This window comes from Amblyomma americanum, chromosome 1, assembly GCF_052857255.1.
Source record: "Amblyomma americanum isolate KBUSLIRL-KWMA chromosome 1, ASM5285725v1, whole genome shotgun sequence".
NCBI classification, from domain to species: Eukaryota; Metazoa; Arthropoda; class Arachnida; order Ixodida; family Ixodidae; genus Amblyomma; species Amblyomma americanum.
The window spans coordinates 520,013,807-520,025,200 of NC_135497.1; the positions used below are offsets into that span (position 1 = coordinate 520,013,807).

General features: G+C 42.5%; 1 protein-coding gene across 1 annotated transcript; it reads right to left on the reverse strand.

Moving 5' to 3' along the window:
* Positions 1–6,316: 6,316 nt before the first annotated feature.
* LOC144107110 (uncharacterized) lies at positions 6,317–7,053 on the reverse strand. Its single transcript, XM_077640100.1, has one exon. It carries the CDS (start codon positions 6,970–6,972, stop codon positions 6,319–6,321), a length of 654 nt encoding a protein of 217 aa, XP_077496226.1. The 5' UTR covers positions 6,973–7,053; the 3' UTR covers positions 6,317–6,318.
* Between the last annotated feature and the right edge of the window lie 4,341 nt (positions 7,054–11,394).

The window sequence follows — 11,394 nt, forward strand, 5'->3', positions numbered from 1 at the left end:
AAGAAACTCACATGGCTTTTGGCCACACGAGCCACGCTCTGCATGAGATCGCTTTATACTGCCTGGAAGAGCTGGGATTTCGGTATGTGCTCCTTGGAAAATTTCAAACAGATTGCCTTGAGGATAGATTCGGGAAGTATCGCCAGCTATCCGGAGCCCAATACCATGTCTCGATCAGGCAGATTTATGAATCTGAGAACAAGCTAAGGCTTCAAAAAGTACTGGACATGCCTGATCTTGACATTATTGCAGAACCGATCTCCGTCATAAGTGTTGAATCACTTCAATCAATCAATCAATCTTTATTTTCATTCTGTCAGTGATACAGAAAGAAGGACTGTGACAAAAAGCTGTTTTTCAGAACAGCTTGACTAGGCCACAGCCCCATGGAAAAATTTCGGAGCGGTAACAGCACTACCGTAAAATAAATCAAAAATTGAAACTTAACAGACTATAGGGCACACACTAAGTAAAGGAAATGCTAAGGTAATACAGAAGGCAATTTTTACAGTCGTCAAAAATGAATACAATACAGTTTCTTAGTCAAAAATGAATACAATACAGTTTCTTAGAAAAATGAATATCTGAAATGCTATCAAATTACAAAATGTGTAGAATAAATACACTGAATGTACAGGAAAATACAATATAGAAATCAATTTGTTACAGATAATTACATACAACCAGATGAAACAATTCAATACGGTTATGGATTTGATAAACGAGACAAAGTTTGTAGTATAACTAGTGTTAAGTAGTGGAAATATCAGAGCTATACATCACTGTGTATAACTTGCGGATATCGTGATATGAACAATCAAATAAGTCAAAATTGTTAAGGTCATAGTGATTGAGGAGGGACGGAAGAGTGTAAGACAAGCGCTCTTTTCCGGAGTTTAATCGTACTGTGTCTACTTCCCACTTTTCTCCATGACGCGTGGGATAATTTAAATGCCTAATTCTTAAATTGGCCAGAACACGCAAATTTGTTATGTTCTTACAAGTTTCTAATTTGAATTTTCTGCTTAACGTATAATTGTATGTCTGGTGTATTTTAACTATTCCTGAAATGCAGAATAAAACATTAGTAGATGCTGCAAAAGGTGCATTAAAAATATGCCTAATACATTTTTTCTGAACCAAGTATATTTGATTTAGATTTGTGGCCGTCGTTGTACCCCATACTAGGTGGCAATAATTTAAATGAGAGCTAAAGAGCGAATGATAGAGTAGAAGCTTGATTCCTTTTGGAAGTAAGTATCGAAGGCGACCAATTACACCTGTCACCTGAGCTCATTTTTGCAGAACATGTCTTACGTGGTAATCCCAACTCATATTCGCGGAAAAAAATATGCCCAGACATTTAAAATGATCAACTATTTCAATAGTGTGAGTACTCAGTACTATGTTTTTCATGAGGTGGAATAATTTTATTTTTTGGTCGGAATATAACAGCTTTTGTTTTATTTTCGTTAATACGCATAGCATTTGCCGCTGACCATCTCTCTAGAGTTTTCATTGTGTGATTACAAGTTCTGATAAGCTCATGAATGTCATGCCCTGAAAAAAGTATGCTGGTATCATCAGCATATATTATGTATTTCGCCTCGCAATTTATATTTACAATGTCATTAAGATAGACATTAAATAATAGTGGGCCTAGAATACTGCCCTGTGGTACTCCACACAGCAAAGGTTTCACTCCGGAAATAGAGTCGCTTATCTGAACGACCTGCTGTCTGTTCGATAAATAAGAGTCGATAAGCGTTAGGGCTTGTCCACGAATACCATAGCAATGCAATTTCTTCAACAATATTTTATGGTTTACTAAATCAAAGGCATTTGAAAAATTAATAAAAATACCGAGAACGAGTGCCTTATTTTCAAATTGTTTAAGAATATACTCTTTTTGCTCCAGGAGCGCCAGTTCAACTGATTTATTTTTCCGAAAACCAAATTGGTTAGGTGTAAATCAATTATATTTATCAATGAAACTTGAAAATCGAGTGTGCAGAATTTTTTTCGAAGGCCTTTGAGAACACAGGCAAGATAGACACGGGTCTGTAATTGCCAAAATTATTCCGGTCACCTTTTTTGTAAAGTACGGTCACTTTTGCTATTTGCATATTTAAAGGAAAGACAGAGTTAGTTAAACAAATGTTAAAGATAACAGCTAAAATCGGCGCGACATCAGACACCTCCTTGACAGGAGGTATTTGAATTCCGTCGATATCACAACTGGCGCTATTTTTTATACTTTTTATTGTTGATAAGACTTCGTGGGCGGTGACAGGACACAAGTACAATGACTGAGCGTTGTGAGCACTTACGTATTCGCACGCATCATCCGGGGTTCCGGTCGTTTTCATACCAGTGAAAAAATTATTAAATGCGTCAGCCAAATCTGATCCATCCATATCAATACCGTCTACTTCTAGTTTGGAAACAGGGGCGGTACAATGGCCGCGATGAAGGAGTGTGTTTAGTCTAGACCACAGTACATCAGAACGATTGCCAGGAACTTCAAGATATGTGGATTGATACTGAGTTCTCGTGGATCGCAAGCGTTTTGTAAGTTTGTTACGATAAGACTTGAAGGCCAGCCAGTCCTCCAGTAAATGAGTATGTAGAAATGTTTGGTAAAGTTTATCTCTTGTTTTCATTTGATGACGCATCTCCGGCGTTATCCATGGTTTTCGTGTTTTGCGATTTAATCTGCGCTCTTTTAACGGAAAATTCAAGTGATATAATCGCTTGAAAATTGTAATAAATTTATCGTAAGCATTGTTTGCGTCAAGAGATTTTCTTACATCGCTCCAATCTGCCTGCAATAGACTGTTACAAAATGCACTGAGTGCCACAGGTGTAATTAACTGAAACTTTATTATTCGAGGCTTTGCTCTACTTTGTGTCAATAGCTCCGCACATAAAAATATTGGAAGATAGTCACTGATACAACATGACAAAACACCTGACCTAATATAATTTTCAGACAAATTTGTAATAAAGAGATCTAGGACTGACCCGTATTCAAGTGCCACTCTCGTGGGTATGTTAATTGTATTTATGAAACTATTAGACAGTATGATAGTATTAAAGTCACGGCTAACAGAGCCTGTAGAACTTTCTTTCTTTCTTGCTTTCTTTATTGAAGACATTCCGTTACAGAAATGCCTTGGGGGACGCGACAAAAGGCAATAGAACATGCCTGACGGGGCCGCGCCCCCCTTGGCTGCGGCGGAAACAACATAACATAAGCACAATAATTACAAAGCAAAAGAAACATCAATACTGCATGATATGAAAGGGCATGAAAAACACAAAAATACAGGTACATAAGAAACAATAAGTTGGATCAGTAGCGTGGTGTTATGAAAAAAACAGTCATCACAGTGAAGGTAAAGATCCGGAGTGAAGGCGAACGAAATTATCAGCACAGCATGGTATTTAGTTTTCATTTAAGAAAATGTCTCTAAGTGTTCTTCTCAGTCGTTGCACCTTGATGGCAGTAAACAGTATCTCAGCTAATTCAGGATGCGCATTGAGGAAATCCGGAATCAAATAACTTAGTTTTTGATCACCGTATGTTGTACGCGAACGGGGCCTTGGTGTTAAGTTATGTCGTAGATAATAAGGACCAGGTTGGGCATGATATTTAGTTTGAAATGTTATATCTGTTTGGTGAAGACGCGAAATTTCCAGGGCCAGTTTGTGTTTATGGAGTTTGTGAATGGGCATTATTTTATTACTTTTAAAATGAGGTGCAGTGTCCTCCGAAAGATCGAAATTGCCTATTGCTCTCACTGCTCGCTTTTGCAAAGAGAAAAGACAATCCAAATTTGTCTTAGTCGTTGTAGCCCATACTAGGAAACAGTAACAGAAGCGTGAATGTAAAAGCGCATAGTATATTTGCTTTTTTACAGCAGACGGAACATGGTATCTTATCTTGTTTAAAATTCCCACGGCTCGCCCAAGGTCCCTACGCAGTACGTCAACGTGAGGCGTCCATGAAAGGTTCTCCTGGAATATTACCCCCAAAAATCTGACTGTAGTCGATTGTTCGATAGTAACGTTATGAAATTTTAAGTGCAAGTTCGTGGGTGGATGGGTTCCCCTCGGTCTAAACAGTATGTATTTAGTTTTACTTGTGTTTAATTGGAGTCTGTTCGAAAGAAGCCATAAGTTCCGTCCAGTTAACCATTCGTTGGCCTGATGAAACACGTCCACAACGTCAGCGCCCGAGAAAAACACATTCGTGTCATCTGCATATAAAATTAACTTCGTGTTATTTATTATGTTTACAATGTCGTTTATATATAGTAAAAATAGTGTCGGACCAAGTAATGACCCTTGAGGTACGCCCTGTTTTACAAGTCTGCTGTCGGATTTTGCGCCATTTATACATGTGAACTGGGCTCTAGATGTTAAGTAGCTTTTTATTAAAGACCATGCGTTGCCGCGAAATACATACAATGGCAACTTCCTTAAAAGCACGTCGTGTTGGACACAGTCGAAGGCCTTTCTAAAATCCAGAAATATTCCGAGGGTAAATATTTTCCTTTCAATGTTTTCGAGTATATGTTCTTTCACTTCAAGAAGGGCCATTTCGGAGGACTTATTTTTTCTAAAGCCGAATTGTTCACTTGCTATTATGTTATTTACACTCAGAAAGCTTACTAGTCTTTTATGTATAATATTTTCCGCTACCTTCGCAAAGATAGGGAGCACCGAGATTGGTCTGTAATTGTTCTTATCGTTAGTGGAACCGCCCTTGTGTATAACAGCCACACGAGCTAACTTCATTGCGTCTGGGAACACTGCGGTGGAAAGAATAAGGTTCAGAATATGTGTGAGTGGACTATTAACTATTTTTGCCACGGCTTTTAGTGGACCGGGTTTAATATCGTCAGCTCCAGAGGCGCAATGGTTCTTTAAACCCAAAATGACGTCCAGTATTTCATATTCATCAGTTGGGGACAAAAATACAGTATTTTCACAATGTGCTTTGACGAATTCCTCGCATGGTATCGCAGCGCAGTCATTTGCGGAAGCACCCACGTTAATAAAATGTTCGTTGAACAGGTTTGCAACCTCTTCTTCACCCATAGATTCGCTGTGATAAGAAACCCGCTTTGGGGAGTTCGATTTACACGTGATGTCTCTGACCGCTTGCCATACCAGACGAGGATTTCCTGCAATATTGGAAAACTTGTTCACATAGTATGATCTCTTTGCTTTCTTAATATCAGCATTCAATTTATTTCTCGCTTTCTTAAATGCGCGGAGATCGCCTTCACTTCGTGTGTCTAAAAACTTTTGAAAAAGGATGTTGCGGTTTTTTATTCTGTTATACAGGTCGTGCGAGATCCAGGGCTTTCTTGCTCTCTTGTGTCTCTTAAGAGTTTTAAAACCGAAGGATTCATTGTACGCAGAAATAAAAAACATCACGAATGCCTTATAAGCGTTATTAGAATCCTTTTCCTTTGTAACGCTATCCCAGTCCTGTTGCATAATGAGTTCTTTAAACTTTGACATGTTTCTTTCCGAGTAATCTCTAATCAATATTTCTTTCTCCAGAAAAGAGCGTTTTTGCTTCGAAGGTAGACAGTAAATGGGTAAATGATCAGTAAGATCGCATATAATTGTACCTGATTTAACTTCATCGGGGCAGAAGCTTGTAATGCACAGGTCAAGTATTGTTTCAGCATTTGACGTGACGCGAGTAGGATCAATAATCACATTTGAAAAACCATACGACTCAAAGAGCTCTTGGAAATGCAAAAAAGTAATATTATTTGGAGAAGCATTTATATTGAAATCCCCAACAAAGACACATTGAAGGTTGAGCTCGAGGCTACGTTCAAATATTTCTTCTGCAAACTGCATAAATTGCTTTAAACACACAGATGGCGGTCGGTACACAAGAGCAAGTAGTATATTATAACAGTGAATAATGACGCACTCAAAATTTTCATTCACAATGTTATAGTTTGCTAGAATTTGATACGGTAGTTGGCAACGCACATACAGAGCAACACCTCATCCGCGCTTTGATGAACGGCACGCTGACACACAATCAAATCCCGGCAAGAGAAAACAGTCGTCAGATGTGAACCACGTCTCACTAAAGCAAATAAAGTCAAACTCGTGGTTTAAATCTGATAAAAACAAAGTAACCTCATCAAATTTATTTCGCAAACTTTGGGCGTTTAAATGAAATAAAGAAAACTTCTGCTTATCCTTGAGTTGCTCACTATGGTGAGCAAAATTGGACATGAATGGCATCGCGTTTCCTTGAAAATACAATTGCCTGCGCTATCACCTCAGATTGGCGAGGTCATCCTTATCGCGGATGACAACTGCTCGTGCACCGGCTTGTTTCCGTACAAGCACCTTTCCATTCACGTGCCAAACGAACGCGTAGCCGGATTCCTTAGCCCATTCTTTGGCAACTGTCAGAAGAGTGCGAGTGTACCTAGTCATATTTTCACACATGTACTTTCCGGTGTTGTCATCACGTAGCGCCTGCCTTTTTGCTAGCCAGGCATCACGAACCTCCTGCTTTGCGAAGCGAACAATTACGCCCCGTGTTTTGCCCGGCTTCGCGGGAAGCCTGTGCAGGGCTGTTATGTCACTCGAGCACACCTCATCAAGTTCCAGTTTTGTGCCTATTTCATTCACTTTCTTTAGTAAGTCCTCGTTTTCCGTCTCTGGTAGACCATGGATTTCGATGTTCAGTCGACGACTGCGCCATTCTAGACTGTCAACGTCCTTATTGAGCTGTGCAATTTCACAGGCCCATTCAGCTTTCTCAAGCCGCTCTACACGCTTCGTGACATCCTTTGTCGACTTTTCTTGGGCTAGAAGACGTGTTTGAAACTCATCAAATTTATCTGAGAGCAGGCTGACGGATGACTCAAGCGACTCAAGCTTGCTGGACATGGCCAGAAGGGAGTCAATTTTACTTTCCATTGAAAACAGCCTAGTGATTAGTTCTCTATCGGACTGCTGCCCGTGCAGTGTATCCTCAGCTTTACGGCTGCCCTTACATGTTTCGCACCTCCAGGCCTTCCAAGCCTTTGCTCGTTTCGAAATGAACATTTCTTCCGAAACGCCTGAACATGATCCGACATGGTACGTAAATTCACACTCTGAGCAGCACAGTGATTGACAGCTGTCATCAACAGGTTGTCGACATGCGCAACAGCGTAACATGATAATTGCGTGACACTCAACGGTAGCCTTGGCAGCAGCGGCAGGAACAAGAAGAACTATCGAAAAAACGACCAACCTGCAAATACGTGGAGCAGTAATTCAGGAGACGTGTGCGCTGGTTGCTGCCGCTGCCAAGGTAGATGTATACTGGTAGCGAAGGCTCCATAGACGCCCATTGGTCCAAAAAATGGCGGCTCATGGGCACTCCAGCGCCCCCTGGATTTTGGGGGGCAAACTACGCAAACCTGACGCAGAATGACGTCACGCATACGTATGCTTTTGGCGCGAATTATAAAGCGGTCTTTCTGTAGAAACCGCGTTTTCGAGCCCGTATCTCTCGAAGGTTGCTGCCTTTCAGCGCGCCCCAACCTTTGCCAGTCAAATGTGCTCGAGTTCCTGCTAGTTATGGCCTTGTTAATGTGCAATTGGGAACGCAATGAAAGTGACTGGTAAAGGAGGGGCAGCATAGAAAGGCAGCAACACTTCCAGACACTGGCGAAGCATGCATGATTCGTAGTGCAAATACTGGTGCTAGTACTTTTGAGAGCTTTTGAGTACAGCAAGGTATGATGCACAAAACACTGGCTCAAGTGCACAGTTCGCAATAGAGTGTACGGCAAGTATGGTTTTCATAGTTTCATATTCATTGTTTATTGCAGCAACCAAACAAATACAGTCACAAAGCACACCCTTGGCACACAAACAAAAAATACATGTCACAGGCAGCACAAGCAGTATTGTTTAAGTTGGCTAATCATCTCAATAGTCACAGTGCAGAAGGAAAAAGCCCTGAAGTGCCATGAACGTTGTCAGTTAGGAAATTGAAAAGTATAGAAAACAATGCTACGACAGCTTCAATTGAAGCAAACATAACATGACATAAGTAGGCGCATCAACACAGACCATAGAGCACACTGGGATTATTCTTCACATTTAATTTCTTCAGCTGAAAGAATATAGCAGGTGCGTGGTGCGTTTACATCTGCAAGGCAATGTTAAAGCCAGCTTTAGCACCCTCAAACGTGCTCAACGTAGGAGCAAATACCATACATTGAAAAAGACATGAAGCCAAGTACGCACGAACGGGTTACAGCTATGAAACACGAGCGAACAGCCCGGCGAAACCATATCGAAGCTATCGCGCATACCTAGAGCAGACGACACACCTGTGAAAGTCCAGCGGGAATCGGTGTAGCGTGACACCAATGGTACTATCCACGCTGTCGCAGTGTACCGCTTTGGTGTACCACGGAGCATCGTTTCTTCACATGCCGCAAGCTCATCTTGAAATGAAGCGCTAAGCGCTTCAAAAGAAGAGCGCGAAGCGTGCAAAGACGGAAAAAGACTTCGCACTGGCCGCACGCCGAAGGAAACGACAAAACCGAGAAAGCTGCCGCAGCGGTGCAGTGGGGTGCAAATCTTACCGAACGGTGACAAAGAAGCGACGTGCAAGGACGACGAAAACTTCGCAAAAGGAGCATTTTGAGACCGGCGAGCTAAATTTATACGCTTTACCAGGCGCGCCATCGCAGGCAGCTGGCGATAAGAAATCGCCACTGTGGCCGGGTTAGCCGGGTATCGAAACAAGGCCTGCAAAGACGCGCTGTAAGGCACCGCACACTCATGAATAGGGGGCAGGTCAAGAGTGTTGCAAAAATACAAAATTTGCCAGGTTTTAATAAAATGACTTACCTCTTTCATAAAACAAGGTGCTGATATATTTTTTCTTTTCTATTGGCAGATTACATTCCAATTTTGTAGTTTTATCATTTATTTATATGAGTGTTTTGCCCCCCCATCCTCTGGTTGTGCTGCAGTCGCGCTAAACCACTTTTCGGCCCAGCCTTCGCCACCACTATAAATCCGCCTTGCCGCTGCTGCCAATACCAAGGAAACGCCCCTTGCTGAAAATTCGCCGGACGGTGTCGGTGATACCGCTGACGATTGTTCGTGCTTTTCACCGTGAGGCTCGGCGTTATGCAGGATTCTCGAACGCTGTCCGAGATTGATGTTATTCGTCGTGCACCTCTGGCTCGGCAGCTTGCCCCGTACAGATGTCGGGCACCGTGCTCAGTGGACGGGCTCGGCACCTTGTCGCGTACAGATGACAGGCGTCGGGTAGCCTGCAAATACGTGGAGCAGTAATTCAGGAGACGTGTGCGCTGGTTGCTGCCGCTGCTGCCAATATTAGTCTCCCCCAGCAATTAATGTATACTTATTTTCGGCCATATATGAAAGGAATTGATCATAAAAATCAAGAAACTTTGCAATATCGCCATTTGGTGGACGATAACAAACTGAAAACACGTTATTGTTTGCACGTACACAAAGCATTTCATAATCAGGGTTTGTCTGGGTAAAATAATTCAATAGCTGACATTCAACGCTTTCGTAAACTAACAAAGCAACACCCCCACCACGACCGTGCATGCGATTTAAATAAAATGTCCTGTAATTGGACAGTCTAAAGACGTCGCATTCGTTAGTGCTCCAAGTTTCAGTCAGCATTATGGCGAAGTATTGGAATGAAAATTCAGTGAAAAACTCTTCTAGGCACGAGACTTTATTTCTAATAGACCTCGCATTTAGGTGCACGCATCTGCATGAATTAGGAGGTAGCCGACATACAATGTCGTTTAGGTCATTTGGCAGGTAATAATAGTGATTTGTCATTGAAGTTACTTTCCCAAAGGAACATAACGGTGATTAGCTTGTCTAGAGTCGGTTAAGGTCAGCATAGCTCCCAATGTGAACAGCACGTGCTCCTTTCGTCTTCCGCACCAGAACCTTACCGTGGCTATACCAGACGTATTCGTAGCCTTTATCCTTAGCCATTTTCTTTGATTCACGGAGCAGTTCCCGGCAGTGCCGCGTCAGATTCTCTTGAATGAAAACCATCGGGTCAGACTGTTTCAGGTTACTTTTGTTCGTTAACCACGCATCCCTTATTTGTTGCTGAACAAAGCGAACAATTATTCCTGGTATTGTCTCTGGTCTTGCTGGTAGCCTATGAACAGATACCACGTCCCGTTCGACTACATGAGGAATTTTAAGTTTGTCAGCGACTGTGTTTAGTGATGCAATCAGGTTTTCATGCGGCACTACACGGACCCCATGAATTTCCAAGTTCAGCCTTTTGCTTCTGTATTCCAGCTCATTTGTCTGTCGCTCAAGATCACTTTGTGCGGTTGCGCGAGTAGCGTCTTTTGCCTCCAGTTCTGCTACCTTCTTTCTTAGCTCTTTAATTTCATTGTCCTGGCGACTGATTGTTTTTTCAAGATCGTCAAATTTGTTTGAAATGAACTGTAGACTATGCTCCATCTTTTGAACCTTTTCTGTCAAAATCGGAAGACTTTCAAGCTTCTTGTTAATGGAAGACAGAATTGCTTTCATATCTGAACTATCATGATTATTACTTTCTACGGAAGCTGGTCCCGGACTACGGCAGGGCGAACACCGCCAAGTTTACTTCTGTGCAGCATTTTTACCTTTGAAAGATTTTTCTGTGATTCCTGCACACTTTCCTAAATGATACATGCGACGACATTCGCTACACTCTACAGCACAGTCGTCAGATATAGACAGATGACATCTTGGACACAATATTGACATTGCAAGGAGCAAAATTTTCGGCAGCGGAAGCAGCAACAGCACTATGCGAAAAGTGTTTGACTTAATTACTGACCTGCGACAACGTGAAGACAGTGCCGAAAATTAGCGGTGATTGCAGGGTGCTGCCGCCGCTGCCGAAATGACCACCGCCGCAGGAAGGCACGCTATTTATCTTGATGTGGTCCGCTGAAAATGGCGCCTGCGCAGTAGTCCCGCAGTACGAGGCAGCCCGGTCAGGTTGGTCAAAGCTTCCGAAAATGTCGGCAGATGATCCCTCTTGCAGCTGACCACGATGGCGAAACTCTCCACGGGCCCAAGCGGCAGGCACTGCTATGTCTGAAACCAGCGTCTATTCCGGCGACAACGTGAAGACAGTGCCGAAAATTAGCGGTGATTGCAGGGTGCTGCAGCCGCTGCCGAAATGACCGCCGCCGCAGGAAGGCACGCTATTTATCTTGATGTGGTCCGCTGAAAATGGCGCCTGCGCAGTAGTCCCGCAGTACGAGGCAGCCCGGTCAGGTTGGCCAAAGCTTCCGAAAATGTCGGCAGATGATCCCTCTTGCAGCT

Excerpts from the sequence above, each read along its gene's own strand:
- LOC144107110 (XM_077640100.1), bottom strand. The coding sequence starts at position 6,972 with ATGGAAAGTAAAATTGACTCCCTTCTGGCCATGTCCAGCAAGCTTGAG.